General features: G+C 32.2%; 1 protein-coding gene across 3 annotated transcripts in view; it reads left to right on the top strand.

The window, feature by feature from the left end:
• LOC124358920 (mitogen-activated protein kinase kinase kinase 15) overlaps positions 1 to 25,137 on the top strand; it is a 75,730-nt gene that overhangs the window by 1,814 nt on the left and 48,779 nt on the right. For 2 of the 3 annotated variants that reach the window (XM_046811177.1, XM_046811176.1), the window contains exons 2-11: positions 10,029 to 10,113; positions 11,086 to 11,279; positions 11,802 to 11,996; positions 15,238 to 15,401; positions 16,568 to 16,736; positions 18,471 to 18,580; positions 20,108 to 20,391; positions 20,477 to 20,636; positions 22,003 to 22,162; positions 23,993 to 24,162. In XM_046811177.1, the coding sequence (XP_046667133.1) occupies positions 10,041 to 10,113; positions 11,086 to 11,279; positions 11,802 to 11,996; positions 15,238 to 15,401; positions 16,568 to 16,736; positions 18,471 to 18,580; positions 20,108 to 20,391; positions 20,477 to 20,636; positions 22,003 to 22,162; positions 23,993 to 24,162 (1,679 nt within the window). In that variant the 5' untranslated portion in view covers positions 10,029 to 10,040. Of the gene's footprint in view, positions 1 to 10,028; positions 10,114 to 11,033; positions 11,280 to 11,801; positions 11,997 to 15,237; positions 15,402 to 16,567; positions 16,737 to 18,470; positions 18,581 to 20,107; positions 20,392 to 20,476; positions 20,637 to 22,002; positions 22,163 to 23,992; positions 24,163 to 25,137 lie in introns of those variants that run through there. The other variant, XM_046811179.1, reaches the window with a different exon arrangement.

Genomic DNA, 25,137 nt, shown 5'->3' with positions numbered 1-25,137 from the left:
TTTATTCCATTATTTTACTATTTATATTAGTTGTGCGGAAACAATGGCGGGTTGTAGTCGTACACTTCGTGACAGTGAAATCGATCTCGTTATTAGTAGTGATTGCGACGATTCAAGTGAGTGTAGTGATGTACCAGAGCTTTGTGAAGTGGTTGGTGGCATTGAGGATGTAGTTCGGAGTGATCACAGTGGCAGGGGCAGTGACGGCGAGCCAGACAATGATCTTCACCAAGTAACTGCGCAACAAACAACCCGGTGCCCAGCTGTCCGTGTGCCCCCTCCCTGGTCTCGTACAATCAACTTCATTGAACCAATATATAGTAAAATAGTTAATATATATAATTATAGTTAATTACAATGACAGAACGTATGTAAGTTGAGGCGCCGCGTATTTTGACCGAGCGCGACCGGCAGAGCGATTTAATTGAGGTTACAAACACCGTGAGCGCCTGGAAACAATGCGAGCAAGAGAGGGTTATAGAGGGGAAAGTGTCAGTGCAGTGGCTAAGGACTTTGGACTGCAAAAGTATGATTAAAGACTGGAAGAATAAGCGGATGGAAAACAATTCATGGAGTGTAAAGAAAATGTGTACAGAAAAATATTTAAAGAAAGGAAATCTTTTAAGGAAAGTGACTTTAATTCAAGATTCAAGGTTTTTATTGTCGTTAGGCAATCCATAGAAATGCAATTGACAAAGTCATAGCTAATTATCTACAATGATCATAGCATATAAACCTTAAAAAATACATATTAGGCACATATTTATCATGTAGGTCAATTGAATAAATATGACAGTCAATAAATAAACTAAACTAAGTACATAAATTATTTACTAAAGTTAATGTAGGGTTTAAAAGTTGAATCTACACACAGTTAAAAATATCATAAATAAATGAATAAATAATTTAAAATCTTAGGCTACTAATATCACAGTTCAAAAAATCATTCACTGAATAAAAATGCAATAATGAAGCACATTACGTTTGGTTTCACCAAACAAGAAAGAAGGGCATATCAATTAGTGGGCCAATCTGCAAGAGAAGGCTTTGAAATGTTAGGCTATAAAGATTTAAAAAAAGATAAAAATCCTAAATTTGTTGCAAGCACTGGCTGGCTTAATTGCTGGAAGAAATGCTATGGAGCCCGGCAACTTAGTATTTGTGGAGAAAAACTATATGGAGTCACGGAGGGTAAGTCTCAGTCAGAGAGAACTTTTCAGAAATTGAAGGATTGACTGTAGAGCAATTTTACAACTGTGATGAAACAGGGTTAAATTATGGTTACCAGCAAAAAAATCTTGCTTTCAAGAAAGAACAGTCAGCTCCAGGTTTTTAAAGGAGAGAGGGGAGAGTAACAATCCTTGCATGCAGTACTGCAACAGGTAAGCATAAATTAAAACTTGGTTTCATAAGAAAATCCAAGAACTCATGTTGAGAACATTGAAATGGCTAAACTTTCAGTTTGGTGCAGAACCAGTTGAATGCCTGGATAGGCTGTGTAATTTTCAATAATATGGTTCCTTGAAGCATTTGTTCCATCGGTTGAGCTGTTTCTTAAATATAAAAATCTGCTAAGGAAGGCTATTCTGATTTTGAACAAGGCATCTTCGCACCCAGACATTGAAGAGTTAAAAAATGATGATATACAAGCAATGTTTTTACCACCCAATGTCACATCATTATAGTAGCTAATAGACCAAGGAGTATTGGTTAGTCTCAAGAGAAGATATAGATGCAAGCCGTTATCCACCCTTATTTCTGCAAACGATAATGGTCAAGATCTAATCCCAAACTAGTTTCTTTAAACTTACTATTGGGTGTCGTTGAATAGGTCTTAGACGCTTGGAAACGAGTTAAGAGTTATTAGCACTAGTCCGTTCCTGGCTGAAACTCCTTAAACACAAGGGAAATGAGTTCGTTGAATATGATGATGCAGAAAATGTAAACTTACTCTACCTCCTGAAAAGATTTCTTGGATGTGCAGAAGCTGATGAAAATGTCATCGAACAATAGTTCCATAATGATACCAAACAAGATATTACATTCGATGCAGTAATTATTTCTGCTGTAAAATGAATAAAAAATGCTGAAAAACGAAGAATACATTGACGTTGAGGACTCCACCGTACAGCTCCTGCTAAGGTTACGTTTTTAATTATGTTAATTTTAAATTCTCCTTTAATGATATATTTTCAAAAGATCCATTATCCAGCAGATAAATGTCACACTTTTATAACAATATGCTTACTGTAACTTGTGGCATTAACTGTAAAAGTTTTTTTAAATTCTAGATGTTTAGAAATATAATCTGCGATTTTATGGGGAGATGATAAATTATAATTGTTTAGGGACTCAAAGTAATTAAACTAATTTAATCTAGAATAAGAGCACTCTAGTGAGTTTTAGTTTGAGTCCACGTCTTGTTTTACTGAGTTATACACAGACATAATTTTTATTTGCTTTATTTTCATTGTAAAAGGTCAAGCAAGTAGTCAAATTCATTAAACATTTTTATTGCATAAATAATTAAGAAATTTCAATTATGCAGAACTTGATTGCTGAAGAGTTATCATTTATCAATTGAAGATAAGATTGTAAGGTAAGAGTTATTTGCAGTAGCAGATGGTGTGGTGGCAACAAACGGTCCACGGTGTGTACACAGTTTACTCGCGGCAGTTCTTTATTGCACTAATTGCTATTCTAACACATATTTTTGTACATTGTTTATACTACATATGTTAGATAAATAAATATGAACTAATTATAGGAAACAAAAAATATTTTACTTGCCTTTATCTAAAACTCTGAAGTGAACAAAACACATGATTGACCACTGTATACAAATAAACTGTTAAGTTCATCTGAGCTCACTCTACCTAATGTTTACTGTTAAATCCCTGTGTAACAACAAAACAGGGGACACATACACATTATCCCCTTCACCTGCAATGGGTTAATAAGAAGTATACCAACAATCAATTATTCCGATTTTTTCATATATTATCTTTCCAAGTGAACACTCGAGTAATAATCTTAGTTTCCATTAAATGCAAAATAGTTAAATGTCACGTATTTTATATAGTAGCTAAATAATTACAGTATTAATGACATTGAACTCCTTGAGTTAAAATCACAAAACTTATTAAGAGGTGATATATTTGCTTACTGGGAAGATTAGTTTACAAACACAATAAATTTGGAACACATTCTCTTGAAAGCACTTAAGAAGACTAAGAGTCTGAGAATAAAGTAACAATTATTTTAAAAAAATGGAAGAAAAGTAGATTTTACATGTGCCCATTGTCTCTAAATTTCAAACTGAGAATGCATTATTAGTTTAGATGTTTAATTTGCACAATACTGATTGGAAAATAACTCTTAATGTTGGCATGTTAATATAATTGTAACATTTTCAAACATTTAGAAACTTCTTTCAAATCTTGAAACCTTACTAGGCAAAAATGTTTATAAACTTATACATTTCTTTGTAAAAACGAGGACTTGACTTAGTTACAATTAATCTAATATGATTGTAAACATATCCACCATCTTAAAACCTTTAGAGTTGTATAAAAATAAGTAAGAATAAGTGTTGTTTGGATTTGGTTGGTAATTTTAAAAAAAGGTGTCACGTTTGATTTATGTTATGAAATACCCCAGATAAAAATTTTGCCCAAATGCAAATGACACCAACTTGTGGTTAAGACTGGTTAATGAACTCAACCGAGCTAAATGTAAATAGTGTCTCTGTACCAAGATTAGAATGAGTGTATTGAGAACTACGGCAGTCACAATTGGTATTCACAATTATTTCCGCAATGTTACATACTACTTAAAACTTTGTATACTAACTATCTGGAAATCTTACAAGTTATAAAAAAAACATGTAAGAAGAACACATTATTGTATAAGACTTGAGAATTCTAAAACCAGTCTGGATATATTAAAAATTATGGGAGTTATCAAGTTGACAAGATCGCATTGTAATGCATAAGCACATACTTGCAAATAGTACAGTCACTGAAGATGAAAACGGGATAAAAGCTCCCAATTTTTTCAGACCCAAGGGATTTACTTGCAAATTTGCATACCACCTCATGTGAACCTCAACTTTAAAAGTAATATTGTCTCGTCGTGTTTTTTTTTTTTTTTTGCAATTTTTAGAGGTAAAAACTATCCTTGTATGAAAAAATTCGAAAAGTCCAGATTTACGAAGTTCAAAGATTTAATTCATGCTCAAATAGGTTGGGTGAAGTTCCTTTCAAATTTGTTAACATGTATGAAATTAAATTACTTTCCTATCCTTAAAAACCACCCCTTTATGTCCAAAAAAATTTTAATAGCTTAAAATGAACTTTTGGTGCATTTGCAATATATTGAATCTCTTTTATTATTTATCAAAAAACTTATCACCCCTTATAATAAAATAAAAAATAACACTTTTATTGAATGCTTAGAATGTTTTACTGGTATACATATGATAAGTTTACACTTTTCAAAAGTTTTTGATTCTTGTATGATTATATTGTAACTTTTTAATTCCCCAAAAACCCTTATAAAAGAACTACCACTTATAAAAATACTATCTATTATTGAAACACTGTGTTAAAATTATATTTGTAGAAAAGTTGCTTATGAATTATATTTGGATGAGGATCCAAAGATAGAAGACAAGAAGATGAAGATCCAGACAATCCTTCTTTTGCCACTGGGTGTTATTAAAATGGTCAGTTGTGATTATATTAGTCTAACCTAAGCATTTTTTTTATTTAATGTTTTCTGACTGAAACACTTGGAAGTTACAGTGAACAATCACTCCAGCTGGTTAAAAAAAACTTTATTCTTTTTGTTTTATGACATTTTGTGTATGATTTTTTTTAAGAATTTCAGAACATGTTATGAAACCAGTTATAATTTCTTCTCTGAAGAAGAAAAATGATTCCCACTGGATAAAGTCTTACTAATGAATATATAAATAAGTATTAAAGATTACAGATCTCTATTTGCAGTGGTTCCAGAGAAAAGTGTACGTAGGCTAACATGGACGTATAGGGAGGTCTGCTCCCTTTAATCTGCTAACATTAATCAAATATTTATTGAAATTTAAGGTTCTAAATCCATCTAAAATCCCAAAAGCTATTTTTGACATTTGAATTAAGTCAACTGTTGATGAATTACGCTTAATTTTAATGTTTGCTGATAAGCAATACATTTTAATACCAATTTTATTTTCCTCAAAAATCAAGAAAACAATTTTATTTTCATTGTAAATTTATTAATTTTGAAGCTAATGACTTTTACTTGTGTTCATTTTAAAGGTCTATACAAGTACTCCAAAAATGTTTCTTAAGTTTTTTTAATAAAAAGCTATAGTTTTTCCGCTAAATGACATTGAAAGTTTCGATTTAGCTATCTTGATAATCGACTTCAAATTCAAAGATCTATAATTCGGGTTATATACAACCTAGAACAATAAAACAAAAAGCAACCTCTTTGTTATTTAATAGTCTAAATATTTACTTCTTTCAATTTTTTTGATAAAACTTGTAGTTTTTGAGATATTTGCAAACAATTGCTAAAAATCTGCAGTTTTTGTGCTAAAACAACCACCTTTAGGCGCCAATATATCAACACTTTTTGACTGTACAAAAATTTGGGATTATTGTAGTTTTCGATTCTAGAAATCGTGAAGGAAAAAAATGCAAAAATATTCTGGAAATTCTGTCATGAGGGTGAATACAATAAGTGGATTTCTATGAAATCTACTAAAAACAATTGGAAATACAACTACATTAAATATTAAAACCCTGTAGTGCTACAGACAGTCTAAACAGGCGCAAAAATTCTATAGCTTAAAATTAATGCAAAATAGCTAGACAATGAGGAGGGATCACGTAAATTTTATCAAAGCGTAGAAAACCTTGTTATTAATAATATTATTTGTAGATTCTAACCCTAATTATAATATACTTTCATCACTTAAGTCAGCTATACAATGAGGAGGGACCATGTAAATTTGACCTTAGTGTAGAAAAACATGTTTATTAACACTATTCTTTATAGATTATAACCTTAATTATAGTATAATTGCATCACTATATTCAAGTCAGCTAGACAATATGTATGACTCGTGTAAATTTGATCTAAGTGTGAAAAACGTGTTTATTAATACTATTCTCTGTGGATTCTTGTGAGCTAGAGCTTTAGTATCTTTAGATGGTATTATTTATTGTTAAAAACCAGAATAAGTAATTTTTGTTATTAAAGCTCAATTATTAAATAGCATATAACACTACAAATATCTAAAAGCATTATGATATAATATATACATTTCCTCTTTAAAATTGAAACATCACAAACGGAATTATGAAAATGGAAGTGAAATGGTATAAGGCTTAGTATTGTTTTAATGAAATAAATCATAGTCTTCTCAGTCAAAAGTTCAAGCAGACAGAAACAGGAACTTTGCCATTTCATCTCCATTTAAGTTCTTTATTTAAGTGGTTTCAAAATTATTTAAAAAATACTTTTTTTATAAAATTGAGTACATTTTTAAATGCTACAGATAAATGGTAGTAAGTTTGTACCAAATTCATTATAAGTGCAAAAATTTTCAAAACATTTAATAACTTTGTTGGATCTGGCATAATTAAATTACATATATATAAGAAAGGTCTACCCTTCTTATCAGAAACTGCTGACCCTGGGACAGTGACTAATTGTCTTGCAGGAAATGTCCAAAGGTCTCTTAAGTACTGCACCAAATGTCAGAAATGTATAATTTAGAGACATTAAAAATCATGCTGTAATTAATTCACATTATATACTCTATGCAATAAGTACATATGGTGCTACAACCAAAAATAATCTGCACAAAATACTGTTGCAACAGAAGAGAATACAGAGAAAAAATGTTGCTAAGAAGCATGTCAAAACTAAAAAGAACAGATTTTGTGAAACACATTTTTCAAGAAACCAGAATTCTATTTTTTTAACTTATGTATTTTTGAGACGATCTGTAATGTTAAGCAATTTTTACTGCCTATATAACCGAAAATAGTCATTACACTGTGGTGGAAAAGTAGTTCAGCATAATTTTGAATAAAGAAAAAAAACTGACTTGTTATATAGAAATACAATTTTTGCACCAACTACCAAATAATATTTCGTTACAGCAAAATTTTAGCAGGTTTAAAAACAATTAACACTTTAACTGCTGTGAGGTCTGGTGTTCAGCATCATTGATAAGCCAAGCGTAGTTGCATAGTGATTCTACCCAATGCCAAGGATTTTTCCTGTTTTCAACAGGTTTTTTTACAAGTCATAAAAACTTCACTTAAAGTTTATTGTTTAAAGTAAACTGTTATTAATTATGTGAATAAATATCTTAGATGTCAATGAATTGTTGTTAATGTTCATATTTATTATTAAACACTGATGTGATCAGGAAAGGGATTATATTAATAACATATAAGAACAATTATTGTACAATGTTTTATTTAATGTTCTCTAGAAATAAAAATTACAATTTTTATGGATTGAAAAGTAAAAAATAGAACCAAATTTTATTTAGTAAATACTTTGTAAAACCCATCAGTATTCCATCAGAGTATGAAATTCTCTGAAGCATGGTACCACACACAAGGCAATATCACATTACTCACATTATTGTATCGTTCATTTCTGTCTCATTGTGTGTTTGCATACTGACCCTGTTGTATTGTATTCTCCTTTTTATCTGTCGAGGGAACACATGTAGGGAAATGACGTTGAGGCAGTCTCAGTGGAAGTTCAGCAGGATCAATCAATCTTTATTTGCCTTTTTACATATGACATGCATTGACAAAGTCAGTAATATTGTCTAGATGACATGGTCAGAAACAAGCAATAAAACCAAACTATTCAGTTTTTAAAATATCATTACAATTTAAAATTATTCTTTGAATATCAATATCATAATGAAAGACAATAGTTTAACAAAAGGAGATTTTAAAATAATTGAACAACAAAAGAATTTATAAAAGTTTAACAGATATTAAATTAAAAAATATTTTAACTGATTGCACGTGAATTACTACAATACTAGCACAACAATTTGAAATCTTAGGATAACAGGTTACAATATAAGATTCTACAGATGAAATTTACAGTACTGAATAAAAAAAAGGACAGTTTCTAGATTAAAATTGAACAATTTACTGAAATCTCATTGTTGTTTACAAATATATGTTTTCAATTGTAGTATAACAGATTTAGCGAGCTGTACAGTGGATCCTGTATACATTATTAACAAACTAAAATTTAATATCCTTGTAGTTAAAAAACTCTGATAGGGTATAGAAAGGATTGTTCAAAAGCCAATGGTACAGTTTGTTTTGAAATATTTTTGTGGGATACTTATCTGCCAAATGTTTTACTTTGTTGAAGATTTTTTGAGAAATTATAATGTGGCTGTTTTGAGATTTGGCTAATCTAACATGATCTATGGCAATATTAGTTCTATTTCTAGTATAGTAGCTGTGTATATCACTTCTTAGAGTGAGAGTTTGAAAATTTTTGAGTAAATAGGTAACTAAATCAAAGATGTAGAGATTTATCACAGTTTGTAATTTAAGTTCAATGAACAGAGGCTTGCAGTGGTCCAGAGAATGGGCCCTCGCTATCACTCGCACAGCTTTCTTTTGCAGAATTAGAATGTCTTCAATCTTACTGCTGTTTCCCCAGATTATTAAACCGTATCTTAAAACTGATTGAAAAAATGCATAATAAGCTGATTTTACATAGTTTTTAGGCACACACGACAATAATCGCCTGAGTAGAAAAATTACCCTAGACAACCTTTTGGATATGTACTCAATATGGGAATTCCAAGTCAAAGTACTATCGATATAGATACCTAAAAATTTTAGGGGGGGGGGAGAAGGATAGCCCCCTTTTGTCTGTTGAATCTACGTTTCCATGTTTACTTGCAGGAATTGACGTGTAACCTCAAAATGGAATTCAGATAGTGATAGTATTTTTTACCAGTTTTACACACAAAAATTGCATGAGCATTGAACACTACCAGATCTGCAGTGTAAAAGAACAGTTTTTTGTACCACTTTTGTATACGCCTTATGCTACGTATGTGAGCATCATGTCCGTTCTATTAACTGGATCACTTGCATTTTACAAACAAGATTTACTTCCAATTTAAAATGATTGGTTGCAGAATCCAAATGATGCTGTAATATGTGTACATGCAATAAACATAGCAATGTATCTGATATCTAACTGTTGATCAAGGCTCAGAGGTGGGTATCAGCCGAAGGAGTGCCCATAATGATGTCAAATAATTAGAGGATTGTTTAGAGGTTTTTAAGAAAAAAGTGAAGGGCTATTTGCTGGAAGTGTTTTTACAGTGTAAATGAATTATTAACTGAAAAACAATAAGTTTTTAATCACTATTTAGATTCTGTATCTTTGTTCATTTAATGCTAGGAGTTTTACTGTTTGCTGTCTATTATTTATATTAATGCTTAGCTTTCAATGTGTTATGTTTAAATATTATTACTGTATTTTTTCTCTATACAATTTATATTTTATATTTTAGATGTTTTTAACAAATTGACATGTCATCTTCCATAAGATAATTACTTTTATACGGTATTATGTGACAGCATAAAAATATAAAATATAAACATCAATGAACTTTGTATGGAACGAAAAATCAGGTAGCCATTAGATATGTCATGCTATACCAAGATAACCAGGCCTCATACAGCAGTTTTCACAATGGATGTATTGGAATGCTCGCATTGAGAAACCTGTGATCACCCTTCTTACAGCCCCTATTCTTCTGCATGCGACTATTTTTTGTTTAGGTCCTTTAAATATAAGTGGCAGGGAGACGATTAGTAGATGGCCCAGTGGTTGAGTCAGTGCTCAATCTCAAAGTTTCTTCATAGTAGGTTAATAGTGTAGCATTTAATTTTCCATAACAGTTTTTAAATTGACAAGAAAATTGTATTTGTTTTGTCTGATTTTAGATCCTAGGAATCATGCCTACCACAACGACCACTGCTGTACCAGTTCCTGTCATACCAGAAGTGAGCCTTACAGTAGACACAACTGGTAAGAGCCAGAGACACTTAAGTTAATTAATTTTTCCATCGACTTGGTGAATGATTTAGAGCTGTAATTTTTTGTTTCTATTGTTAAGGATCTAATGAAGTAGTAAGACTAAAAATATAGTTTTTATTGGTTTAAAAAAGTGCCACTTAATTTTTTTAAATTTTACTGAAAGTTACATAAAAAAGAAATTATAGATTGTACATATGTTATAAAATTATATGAAAATAAAGGTAACTAATTTTTTAATATTTTCTTACACAAGCCTTTTGTTTATTTTAAGTGTTAAAATTAAAATTAATATCTATTACAATTCTACAAATGAGGTATTCTATTTTACAGTGGCCTTATGATACTCGGTATATTAGTCCTGCACCACTTGATAGTCAAATTATTTAATAGATATAATAATAAACATTGTCTTTTATTCCTAGGGTTTTAACTTGAGCTATTCATTTTTATCTAAATTACTAATGTATAGACAAATAAAATAACATGTCTTGTCTATATTGTAAAATCTGTTTGTATCAATTCAAGGCACAATATTTAAAAAATTTTTGAAAGGGTTTTGCGGCATCCAGAATAATTATGTTGGCCTATAGGTATTTTTTCCTGATTCTTATGTTTTACTATAAGTAAAATATTTAAGAGCAGTTTCTAAAAAGTGGCATGTTTTCAGTAGTTTCTACATATAACTGATAAATTGAGTTTTGATCAATTTTGTTCTTTAAATATGAATCACTTTATTTCAAAAATTTTTAATAAAATCTATTGTGGATATACTTTATTAAAACATCTGGTTTAAAATCAAATCATCTATCCCATTTGTCAGAAACAGGCGTTAAAACTGAATTCACCAGTAGCTCTCTAGTTAGTGATTTGATTTATAGTTTTCCCCTTCAAAACGTGTCATGTGGTTTAAGTATGGATTTTCAACGCCTACTTAAGTAGCCTACTGACTGTGAGATGACTCAGACAGTCGGAGTGTGGCGGAAAGTGCTGGCAGCCATAGCGACTGTGCGCCCACGCTTGCGTCCCAGCGACCCACCATGGACGTAGTCTGCATCATAGACCTGCACAACCAGCTCCACCTAGCACACAGGAAGAGAGCTGTGGAGGATGTGAAGCAAGCTTGTACCATGGTACACGCCAATCTCCATTTCATACAGGTAAACATTTCACAGCAACAAATATTCTTGGTGATAAAAGAAACACACAATTGTCCAGTAATTTTAAATTTATTGCACCACGGTTTTCAACATCAAAGACGTCATCATCAGGTGGGAATTCAAATAATTTGAATAATAATAAATATTTAAAAACAATTATCAGCTGATTAATCAACAATTATCCACCATTCAGAGTAGAGTGTGTTTGCCTTTTTACTGGAAGTTCGTAATATGCTCCATTAACATGGTAAAGTATATTCAATCAAGAAAACACCCTGGAACACTGAACCTTTATTCATGTACAATGTAAACTGAAGTCTTGCATTTCACACCTCTATCTTTTTCAGATGTTGCTTAATATTGGATATGCACAATTGACGTGGAACTTGCCCTGGGACATGTTGAACAACATGTACCAAGGACTGTTTACAACTTTAGAAATGAGTCTTAGAAGTAAATATAACTTACAATCATTAACTATTTTACCATTTTGTTAGTGGTATATGAATAATTCTGTGACAGTTTGAGAAACTGGACTTTGGAGAAACCAACGTGTTGACAACGTTCTATAATGCTGATGTGGCAGTGGTAGACCTATCAGTGCAGCTTCAGCAGAGTGCGCTGTTCTATCATCTTGGTGTCCGAGAGAGCTTTGGGATGAAAGAGAACTGGCTGCTTTACAATGACATGGATGCTGAGACCACTCTTCGGCTCAAGGTGCTGGACTTGTATGTTCTATAACTATCGATGATAGCAGTTATAGCAACCTTAGTTTATTTATTCTTTCTATTATTAATTATGAAATCAATTGATTGGAAAATTGGAGTGATCATTTTGCCTCTTTTCCACGATGATACACCTGTGATATATTATCATATGAAATAAAAATTTATTTTTGTCATGTGCATCATAAAAGTATTAATAAAGTTACAATAGACCATTTCTGCTAAGTCATTATACATAATGAATAGGATGAATTGTACAAATAAAGAAATAGCTATACAATATAACCTATTTTATTTAGATTTATCTAAAATAATCATTAAGCTAAACTATTTAAAAAGTAATAATAGCTGGATAAAAAGCATAAAAACAACAAAATATGCTTTTTAACTTCTAGCGATACAATTTTGTTTTTAAATAAATAATTCTGATAATTTTCAGTTGATGATTTTACTGTATTATAAATTTTAAGGGTACTTATTCACAAGGTTTATTAGTTCATATATATATATATATATTTGCTATGGTTCGTATCTAATATTTCGTAAACAAAAACCTATAGTGTTTGAGGACATGTGATTTATTAATAATTTTAATAATTTGAAAGGTTTTTCTTGTACAAGATTAAAATTTTCATTTTTCTATTGTAATTTTCCCCACTGTACCAGACCATATCTGTGGATGGACTGGAAATACTTAAAAGCATTGTTCAAATCACACAATATGATATGAGTATTAGCTTTATTTTCAAAGGTTATTAACCTCTTGAATCCCGACTTATGCAAGGCCAATTGCTCCTCCCACCATAGGTATTTTTGACAAAATCTCTCTGTATAGCTCCTTATTTTATTTTAGCTTTAACATTCATCTTTAATGCAGTTTTTTGTAGTTTTTTTATGTGTTACATATATTTAGTTAACATATAAGTTGAAACTTGGCATTTATGTTAATGTAATCTTAAGAACTAGAAAATTCTGCTAGTTTTAAAAACTTAATCAGGACCCTGTTACAGTTTTGTTTTGAAAAGTTAATAGTTCAATTATTTTATGTTTGTTTATAAAAGATTAATAAATAACTTAGGAGTTTATACCACAAACAATACCACAAACAAATAAAGCAAAAAAGAAAAATTTAACAATAAATTGGTGACCAACTGGTGGGGCGTATACATAAAACAAAATTATATCCAACTAGATAAATAAATTTTTCTTGATTATTCAATTACGTAATATAAGATATTATTATTTGTACTAGACTAAGAATAATAAGAAAAAGAAAAATGTCATATATGCTAAGAAAGAATCCTGCAATGTTAAATTTTTAATTTTTGCTTTATTTATTTTATTTATTTAACCCGTACTTTGCCCTCGCTTTACTAGCTATTGATATAAATAAATAAACGTTTGATTTACAATAATTGCTATTGAGTTTATTTGTCACATACAGGGTTTCGTGGATTATACTGCCATGGGCACAAAAAAAAAAAAAATTATTTATCCAACATAGGAAAAATTGTGGTACATGTTAAATTTGAATTTATACAAAATAGGTTTCAATTTTGAAAAATTTGGAATCATAAATTGGGTAGATCTTACTTGAGTTCAAATCCAGTTTTACTTTGTATGTTCCATTGACACTTAATTCATCTTCCAATCATCCTTGTCAGCTTAGTGTAGATTTAATATTGGTAGTAGTAATCTTTGCAGATCTGAGAGTTCTGGTTGTCATCCAATATTCAAGTGTTCATCATCTAGTAAATGTCCTTTATGTTCTTGGATTTAAAAATCGAGATTCACCAATTTAATACAAATAATAAAAGTATTACTGTATTTAATAACTCAAATGTTTATTAACTTTGATGAGAAATGCTTCTTCTCAGTCTCCTATTAAGCCATCATTCAAAAGAATAAAAAATTCCATTATTGTAAAGTCACCAGCTGATCTAAATTCACTTTATAACTCCAGGTGTTGTAAACTTACTTTGCATAACAATCTCCTTGATATTAAGATTTAATGTATTCTGTGGTATTTGGTCTAAAGAAATTATTATATATTTTTTTTATCTGATGATTCAATTTTACAATAGTTAATGTATTTCTATCTTATATATATGATAATTTGTTTTATGTTAATTTTAACTCTAAAATAGGTTGCTAGTTTTTATTAATTTTAAAATCTATTGATTTATATATGTTTATTGTAAGTTATCAAAATTGCATGGGTGTATGTTCTTCTTCTTGTATGGATTCCTGTGTATGTGTGTACTTATGTGGTATAAACTCCTAAGTTATTTATTAATCTTTTATAAATAAACATAAAATAATATGAACTATTAACTTTTCAAAACAAAACTGTAACAACCCTTTAAAATATTTGTCTTTGAATAAGGCATAATTGAAAAACATGTTTTGATTGTTCCACAAGGAGCATTAGACATTAAAAATAGTTTTAGTGTAAAAAACATTTTTTTATATCCACAAAATCAACTTATGATACTCTGACCAGCGAAAGTGCTTTTGAAGTTGGATTTTGTGGAAGTAGTAATACAAACCAAGCAATAGAATACAGAACATTAAAAATAATATTTTGGTTATAATATAAACAAATCCCCAGAAAAAAGACTGAAGATAAGTTCATAAGATAGATATTAATATTAATAGTGAATATGATTCACAATCTTAACTTCGGCAATTTTTCATAACCATAACTAGCCTAAATCCACACTTTTGACACCTTTAGTATAAAAAAACACATTAAAGTTTTTTCAATCTTGAAAGAAATTACCTTGATGTACTCTATGACTTTTAACATGTTTAAAAAATTATCCAACTAATAACAGTTTCTACCATCTTACACAGTTTCAGAGGAAGACATTTTTCGGTAGGATAAGACAAAAGAACATAAAATTATTTCAAGGTAATTTCAATTTGTGGTTAATTGATAAAACTAAAGTAGGAATTAATTTATGAAACAAATTTAAGGTCAAGGAGCACATTCTAATATGTAAACTGATGTCTTAAAGGTAACTTCTGAGTGCCTGCCTACTTTAGCTTGGTAGCAATAACCAAAATTAACCTACAGAACCATTACTTAAAATATGTCATGAGTAAAAACAAATCGTGGAAGTAGCAGAATAACTGTAAAAATTGTTATTTGAAATGTTTTCTGTGTATTGGAAATTAGATAGAATTTTCTACAGATAAAATGAACTAAGTAGCATTAATGTGTTGTGCAGTTGTCGTGTGGAAACTACTCATTCATCTCGTACCGTCTGGCAGAATGTGGTTCTTGTCTGCTGACTCACCCGGCAGTCGACAGACTGGACAAGGATACCCCAGATTCTCAGCCTCTCACTTTTAAGCTTAAGAAACTTCTGCAAGACGTCGAGGTGCAGGCAAAGTAAGTTGGTAACCAAAGTAAGTTGGTTCAAAGAATATTTTGGTCACACTGTTTTATCAAGGAATTGTCAAAAGTTCTGTGATGAAAGTTTATAAATGAAGAATTATGTTTATATTAATAACTTACTAAGCAGCATTTGTAGAAGTATTCATGGATGAAGTCAAGTGAATGTCACTAGATAAATGAGAACTAGTTACGATTTAACCCTTTACGGACTAAGGGCTGATCAGTCGCCCTTAGTGTTTTTCTTTTGAGGACTACCGGGCCGATCTGTCAGCCTCATTAGTTTTTGCAAAAAAGAACATGGGCCGATCCGTTGGCCCGTTGTAGTGTTGGTAATAAGGGCGTAATTTGTACAAACTCTTGTATTTATATTTGTGTGCAGATTCCGTGATTTAATGAATCACTGAAACTTCCGGATGCGGATTACATAATTTTACAAAATGCCAAAGCTCCCAAAAAAAATGCAGATCATGTAAATTTACGGTATTGATGTATTCATTTCCTCATATTATTCAATCATAATTTTATGGTGTAATTATGTATTACATAATTTGACATTTATGTTGTTCATAACGTCATTCTCTAGTAGAATGTATTACATTAGCTCGTTTATATAGCAACAGCTAGTGACTTGTGTTGTTGATTTATTTTCGTCTGTTAAGGTGCCTACTCAGGTTGAAGTTGCCTTGGATTCACAAAAAAAACCTGCTCCTGATACATTTTATGTGTCTAACTACATTACATACCAGTGCTCATTTTTTTCAAACACTAGTAATGTGTTCATTCCATATGATTTTTTGTCGAGAATAACACCTAAGAATTTAGTGCTATCTGATTTTGAGTGTTTGTTTAAAGTATATTTGCAATGTTGTCTCTTATTTTACTGAAGTTAATTTGGGTTGTTTTAGAGGAGTTCACCACAAGGTTATTCATTTTTCACAGTAGTCAGAAGTTGTGGGAAGAGCTGCTTTAGCAATGTTATTCATGTTGTTTGATGTCTTGCTTATTATCATTAGTGTGGCGTTGTCAGCGTAATGATACAGGTAGTGTTGGGATTTTTAATGAATGCTGGGTAGTTATTAGTCAACAGGATACTACAGGATAGCTGAAATAAAAAAATACTGTATGAAACAGCGTACAGTTGAGTATGTGTTGACTTGCAGGGTTCATATCAAAGAGAAGTTCCTGTCAGATCTGAGAAAGGCGAGGGACACACTCTCAGGCGAAGAGCTTGTCACTGCCCTTCACAACATCCGGCGACGGCTGGACGACCCTCACGTCTTGTGCGGAGAGGCTGTACTGAGCATGCTTATCTCCTTCCGTGACGTTCAGGTTAGTTCACAAACTTACTTCCCTCACCTCTTTAATTTATCTTCTCATATATGCTATTATTACATTATGACATAGATATATTGTCATATATTATGAGAAAAATATTCTCTCTAGGAGAGCGTGACTGAGAAATATGATACTATCTCAACTATTATAATATTTGGTATATTACACAGTAGTGTTTTCTATTAATGACATGTGATAATATAATTATGTCATAGAACTATACTGGCCTTACAAATGTATCAGTTCTAGCATTATACCATTTTCAACATTGCACAAAAAAATTGTAACAAGGCCCTATGTACAAATACTGTCGTGTTTGGTTTTACTTAAATACCTCAAGATATTGTTTAACAATTGCCAATTAAAATTATAATTTGAATTCATATTTTGCTGTGTATAGTATTGCTGAAATGGTATATTGGTGACAATGTTTTAACCCTTCCCACGCGGCAAACGGATATATCCGTTAGGCCTAATTTTGACCGAAACGTGGTAAACGGATATATCCTTCAAAGCCTATTTTGTGTTATTTAAAAAATTGTAGTTGCCGTGGAATCCGCTAGAGTTCAAGCGAGTGTTGAATACTTGTTCCGAAAAGCAGATGTTACAGTTTGAACCTCATTGGCACGTCGCAGTGGTGGGAGGGCGTGGCTTTGTCCCTCATGGCGTGATTTAGCCTCAGTCTGCGGCGAACCATTACGCGGTAAACGGATATATCTCGGCACGGCATATTTTAGTGTTTAACGCTGTTTTGCAATATTTCCTTATTTACTGTTCGTGTTCGTGTTGTATTTAGCATTAAATTATCTTTTTATTTTGTTATTACTTTATTTGTTGTGTCGTTATAGGCCTATATTGTTCTATGCAATGGCGAATCCTATTTAAAATTTGAAAATTTGTTAAAAAATATAGGGATCTGGTTATTTTGTGATACTGTATTATTTTTTATTCCCAATAGCCACTACTAACTAAAAAAAAATTAGATTTGGTAAAATGTAAAAAAAAGTGTAAAGTTAATTACGCGTTACGAGTCAAAATTGGAAGATAAATTCAGCGTGGGAAGGGTTTTTTTTTTTTTTTTTTTTCTCTTAGAACAAGAAGCTTAAAAATTGCACTTAGTCCTGTAAGAACCTTTGCGCTGCTTCTGGAGTGATAGGATATTCAGGATGGGCAAGGTTAGGGAGTAGGGGCCGCCTCCTATCGAGATCCATGAGGAAGAATTAGGGCACTACATCTCAAAGTCATCCCGGAGGAAGGGGAGGCCAGCTCTGAACCAGCCTCTCCAGTCAAAGTAGGCAGGGGGTGGCACACCCTTGTTGAGGTTAACAAGAGCCTCTGAGGTAAGGGCTCACAAACCCCACCAACTCCAACAGTCATCTTCCACAGTAGACTAGACCTATCGAATTGCCCATGAACCCCAGAATCTCGACATTTGCGGTTAGTGATGTGCCGCTACTGGACATCCATAAGGTTGCCCAGATTGAAGTGGCACATCGGTTTTTTGCTGTGCCCAGTGGTGGGTTCAACTGGTAGGTATAAACCAGCCAGAAGTGATCCCTGCTGGGTCTTGGGAAGGGTTAATACAATGTCTGTAGCGGTATTTATAGTTTCCATGAATTTCACAACATATTGGTGACATTGGTCCAAATAAGTGACAAGTGAAATTACCTTTGTTATTTGTTAAAAAATAATTACCTATGTGGATTATTTTGTATATATTTTTTTCAGGACTATGACGCAATGGTTCAGTTGGTGGAAGATTTGAAAACGATTCCTAATAAAAAGAACTACATCCAGACTCCAGTAATAAGATTTCTATATCCTTTTGCACTTAACAGGTTAGAGCAATTTCCTGCACGTGATTGTCATTTATATGTTGTTAAGAAATGGTTATGAAATGAACTTTATTTTTGTTTCATAAGGTCAATTTTAGATCTTAAACCAGTTTTCTCTTATAGTTCTCCTCAGAACTTTTGCAAAATGCTAATTTTAAAGGTATTGTCTAAAGTTTTATAAAGTGTTCATAATGGATTTGCATTTTGAATAATTTTACTAGTAATAATATTGAGTAAAAAACTTAAGAGGCCAATAAACTATACCTCTAAAAAAATGTTGATCAAAAACAAGAAGAATGATTGTTTTAGTTTTTTTATTTTATTGGTTACAACTGAAGATGGTCTCCAGTATAATTGCTTCTTAGGCTTATATTTAAAAAAAGAGACATAGTTCAGGTGATCGAGACAAAAAATATATTGACTGTAGCAAAGACTGAAGATCTGACACCTGATCATTGTAGTTTTAAACAAAAATAGGAATTAACATGAGGGTGATCTTAATTCATAAGTTTGTACCTACCTATTCAGCTGGAACAAAGAAAGCAGTTTTTACTTCACTGTATACATTTGTTTTGTTAATACAATCTAAGGTTTATTTTATTACGTCACTGTATAAATAGTGTGTAGACTAGTAATGTCTTATTAATGGATACCTATGCATATTAGTTTTTGGCAATAAAAAAAAAATTGAATATTGAGTTTATGGATGTAATAATATATTCAATCGTAAGATAAATTGCATTATGAGATTTTGTGTGAAGCTCTGTAGTATATCTTGGTCGTATTCTTGTCCTGAGAATGTAAAAAAAAAACACGTTCTGAAATTTAGTACATTTTACGTGCAGCATCTGAAATATGATGCTGTTGCAGACTTGATTCCTAAAATATAGAGTCATGTTCATCTGAATGGATAAAAAATAGTTGGCAACGAAGAATGAAGAGGCTCAAAATGAAACCCCCGCATTTATTCAACATCAAAGACACCCAGACTACAAAAAGTAGTGCAATATAGATAAAGAGATATTCTCATTGTCAATTGAGTGTACTATGATGTTGACTGACACAATCCCTAAACATAGGTGTCTCAGATGTCGAAACGATGCGGGAGGGGAAGGGGGTTAGTTATGAGCTTCTTCGTTCTTTGTCACTGACTATTTTTGATTCCTCCAGATGAATATGACTCTGGAGTCAATGAAATCTGGATTTCAGAGTCATGTCTGCAACAGTATCAGATTTCAGATGCTGCATGTAAGAGGAAAGTGAACTGGAGCTAAACTCAGCATTTTCAACTTCAGCAGATTGAATAAGCCCTTCCCACCATAGCTGCTTTATGTGTAGTACATTTTTTTTAGGAGTTGTTCACTACATACGGTCTGTTTGGTTTCATACAAAATAAATCTAATACTCTTATCCCTTATACCTCTTACTATACTCTGGTATACTATTTACTATAAGCTATATACAGATGCTCTTAATTACAAACCATGGCAAATATAACAAACAACAAGCTAAAGTTGGTCTGTGTATCAGGCGCAACAAAGAGGGTGACAGAGAGAAGGCACTGCAGGTGATTGAGAAGGCGTTGGAGAAGAAGGAGAACCATATCCCGGACATGGTGTGTCTGTGCGGGCGCATCTACAAAGACAAGTTTGTGGAGTCTCAGTACACGGACAAGAGTAGTCTGGCCAATGCGATCCACTGGTACCGCAAGGGCTTTGAGGTGCAGCCTAACGAGTACGCGGGGATCAACCTGGCCACTCTACTCGTTATTGATGGCAACGAATTCTCCAAATCCGATGAGCTCCAGCATATAGGTCAGTTCTGGTGATGATTTTAAGATTTCAATAAGTGAACTACATAGGTTCATCTTTAAGATTTAACGATTTTCTTGTGTGAAAGGTATGGTGCTGAACAATCTGATCGGTAAGAAAGGAAGCTTGTCCTCTCTCCAAGACTATTGGGACGTAGCTACATTCTTCGAAATCAGCGTTTTGGCTGAAGACTACACCAAGGCCATACAGGCAGCAGAGTGCATGTTCAAGCTGAAACCACCTAATTGGTGAGTGATAGGTGTAAAAATGTCACCCATCCACGAGTTTATGTATATAATAAATTTTAGAATTATAATTGTAAATGTCTATTCCATTTAGGAAATATTAATGTTTTCAATCTTGAAAGTACTGATATGATGTTTAGAAATTGGTCTTACACAGGTACATACTTTTATATGTTCAGAATTACAGTAGACATCTGATTAACCGAGCTAAACAGAACTGGGACTACTTCGGATACGGACAAACTTGGGTAATATGGAAATTGCAATAAATTATCTTTAGTTTCTTGAAATGGTTTATTTATGCAAAGTTATTTGACTTACTACCTAGCTGCAACCACTGGACATTTTCTATTCTTGTACTGTTATTGCTCAAGTTAATAAGATTGATTAGAGTCTCACAAGTGTTGCAGTGTGGTGCCGCAGTGATCACGCTGGTGTGGATAATCGAAAATTGGCTAATCAATTTTTTTTTAACAAAAAAGAGAAACTCCCTTTTAAGCCTTATTCTGTCTGTCCTAATCGATCACTGCCCTGTGTGAGAATCGTATCAAACAAAATAAAATGTGAGTTGGTACAGTAAAAAGGTCAGCATTATTGATAAAGAGTGCAACGGTCCTGCACAGACAGGATTTGAACCTGTGCAGGCTACGTTTAACTCAGACCCAAAGTCCGATACCTTAGACCGTCGCCCACTGGCTCCCAACAACCACTACTTCTATTCTATATGCTGATACAATGTCAGTGTAACTTACTACATTTTTATAATGTGTTGTTCTCAAGCATGCAATTATAAAGTCAATGTTATTTGGAGAATTGCTTTAAATGAGTAATGGGCTTAAGTTCAGTATTCTTAAAAGTGTATTCTTAAAACTTTTCTCAGTGAGATACTATCTGCCTTAAATCAAATGTACGTATGCAACTAAATATAATTGTTTTTAAATTTTCTGCACCACTGACTGATTGTAATATGTATAACTTATTTGGATTTACTTAGAATTTATTCTCTCTTTGTATTCTTAACTACTACAAAAAACTATGATACATGGTGTGATCATTTTTTTTATTATCTTTGGATGTTTGAGGATGAATTTTTTCCCAAACCACATTAAGAAATATGTAATACTACCATCAATAGAACTACAATTGACTATACAATAAATTAACTTTGTATTTATTACCGCATATATTACGGATTAAGATTTTCAATGTTTTGAGCTGATTAGTGAACAAGAACTGATATTATCAATCAGGCAAATACATACATTTATTTGGCTATGTGCCTCCAAAGTAGTTGTGTTGTTTGGGATGAAGATGTTTTGGTCATAATTATGGGTTGTATTGTGACACAGTATTATTTGATTGATGACAGGTATCTCAAGTCGACCATAGGCAACATCTCATTGATAGACCGGTTCCGCAAGAAGAGTGAAGAAGTGGCCTCATCACCCGAGGAGCAGGTCTTCTCCTTCTGGATGGACTACTTCGTAGAGGCCACCAAGACTGAAGTGGGAGACAGCATTCGATTCCCGGTCAGTCACTCACAATTTGACATTGATATTCGGTTCCCGGTCAGTCACTCGCAATTTGACATTGATATTCGGTTCCTGGTCAGTCACTCGCAATTTGACATTGATATTCGGTTCCTGGTCAGTCACTCGCAATTTGACATTGATATTCGGTTCCTGGTCAGTCACTCGCAATTTGACATTGATATTCGGTTCCTGGTCAGTCACTCGCAATTTGACATTGATATTCGGTTCCCGGTCAGTCACTCGCTATTTGACATTGATATTCGGTTCCTGGTCAGTCACTCGCAATTTGACATTGATATTCGGTTCCCGGTCAGTCACTCGCTATTTGACATTGATATTCGGTTCCTGGTCAGTCACTCGCAATTTGACATTGATATTCGGTTCCCGGTCAGTCACTCGCTATTTGACATTGATATTCGGTTCCTGGTCAGTCACTCGCAATTTAACATTGATATTCGGTTCCCGGTCAGTCACTCACAATTTGACATTGATATTCGGTTCCTGGTCAGTCACTCACAATTTGATATTGATATTCCTGCATTTCGTAGTGGATATTTAATAATTTATATGTGGTGTTTAACTTTATATTGCACTCTGCTTATTTGACTCAAAATCTCATAATATTTTAACCCTTCTTCACATGTGGCATTATGGATATGTCCGTAATTGGTGTAAGTGATGCCAACATATTTTCTTATGTTATTTTGTTTTTAACCCTTCGGGCGTCTATAATATTTTAAAAAATACACATATGTTTTTGTGAAGTTTTGCAGGCTCTCCTTGTAACATTTATCAAAACTATAGGGTGTTCTGTAACTCTCTGGACAAAGCTATACCACGTTATTGCTTAGGTCAAGACAAAGATATTTCACCATATGAACATCAATGGGTTTTGGATGCTTAGTTGCCCATCTGTCTCTCTGTATCTGTTTTTTTAGAAAAATTAATATCTTAAAAACTAATAAGTTTAACTATACCAAATTTAGTTTAAATGTTTATGATAACAAGACCAATTACCGAAAAGATTATCATGAAATTAATCATCTTTAGCATTTTCAAAATGGCGGCCATCGTTTGAACTTTGAAACTTTGAATATTAAAAACAGTTTTTAGAGGATATTGTCACAAATCTAATGACACCAAAATTATTTAAATCGAATAATACATAACTGGTTTAGAGCAAATTTACTGTGACAAGACAAGGCCCACATTGAGGTTCTCAGCGAATAGTCAACAATACATAAACTGAAGCTCTCAGTGTGCAATGTGTTTATGCTGCCACATGAAAATAATAAAATTTTTGATAAGATCGTTTACTGGTAGTAAAAAATTAAAAAACGGAGAAAGATTTTTGTCAGAAAAACATGGATACTTTAAAAAATTGGAAATTGTCAAAAGTGATACTTTATTTGTAGTTATTTTTCCAAAAACGACTTTAGTGATTTACAAGCTGTTTAATAAATAGGTCTAAAGTTATTTTATAGTTAACACAATATTTAGGAATGATATAATTTTGCATTGAGTAAATTATAAACAGCATATTTTTTTTGACAACAGAATGAAGATTTCGTGTAATAAACATAGTTTTAATGAAATGTTTTCCTAAATTTTGTAGGGAATATTGAAAAATTCCTAACTGGTTATATGAAATAAAATGGCAAAGCATGGTTTTTATCATTTTTATTTTAAATTAATATTACTCAATTTAGAGGGAAAAATCCATGACTTATCTTAATCAAGGAATGGTAGGTTTTCGTCCTACATAGAATAAGTACATCAGTGTACACATACACATTTATTGATATTCCTCATTGTTCTGTTCGTTAGATTGTGATATTGGAGCACAGCAAGATGTGGATGCCGAGTTACGTCAATGTGAACCTTGGAGCCGAGGAGAAATCCCTACAGGTGTGGAACCTATGTACTGACAGCATGAAGGGCAACTGTCGTCAGGTGCATGAGTGGCTCTTCACAGCTAGCACGATCCGGAGTGTCAGGTGATAGTTCTAGCTATGCTCTCTCTTCATTTAGTTTATCATTGTATTATTAGTATCGAATTCCCTGATAAATTTTTTGTTATTCCCTTGAATGTGCAGTTTACTTCAATGCTAATATTACCTCTATAATTATATTGAAGGTTTAATGGAAATAACGTCAATATATCGAATTTTTGCCCTTAGTTTTTCCTACTGTTATCCTCTATATATTGAAGTTTCAGTTTATTAACGCAACGAACCCAAGTACTGTACTGTATTTTCATGTCTAAGCTTGAAACCTTCACCACCTTGCTGTTACCAGTGATGTATCACCATTGTCAGTTTGATATAAACATTAGCATGATTTCAGTGATTGTATCAACTGTGACAGTATTTTGTGAAAATTGTAATGGCAAACACATTGTATTTATATAACTTTTTCAATTATTACTTCATGTTCCCATTTATGTACTGTAATACTGTATGTTTCGTTACATTTTTGTACAATACTTATTATATTTTCTTACTGCAAATATAAAACCTCATTAAATATAAATATAAATAGCAAATATAAATTCTCAATATATCAGTGTGTTGTATTCTCCCTTGAGGTTCAACATATCCTAGACATTCTGCTGTAGTTTGAAAATGGCAAAGTACATCATGAAATCCTCCCCAAATCATCTGTATTTTCTAGTGATCATTCCTTTGTACCAACAATTCATATAGGATGTGATTAGTGTTCATTCCTTTGTACTAACAATTCATATAGGATGTGATTAGTGATCATTCCTTTGTACCAACAATTCATATAGGATGTGATTAGTAATCATTCCTTTGTACCAACAATTCATATAGGATGTGATTAGTAATCATTCCTTTGTACTAACAATTCATATAGGATGTGATTAGTGATCATTCCTTTGTACCAACAATTCATATAGGATCTGATTGGTGATCATTCCTTTGTACCAACAATTCATATAGGATGTGATT

The sequence above is a fragment of the Homalodisca vitripennis genome, chromosome 4 (genome assembly GCF_021130785.1).
Source record: "Homalodisca vitripennis isolate AUS2020 chromosome 4, UT_GWSS_2.1, whole genome shotgun sequence".
NCBI lineage: Eukaryota > Metazoa > Arthropoda > Insecta > Hemiptera > Cicadellidae > Homalodisca > Homalodisca vitripennis.
Note: the sequence above shows the minus strand (reverse complement) of the source record. Positions and strands in the feature narration are given on the sequence as shown.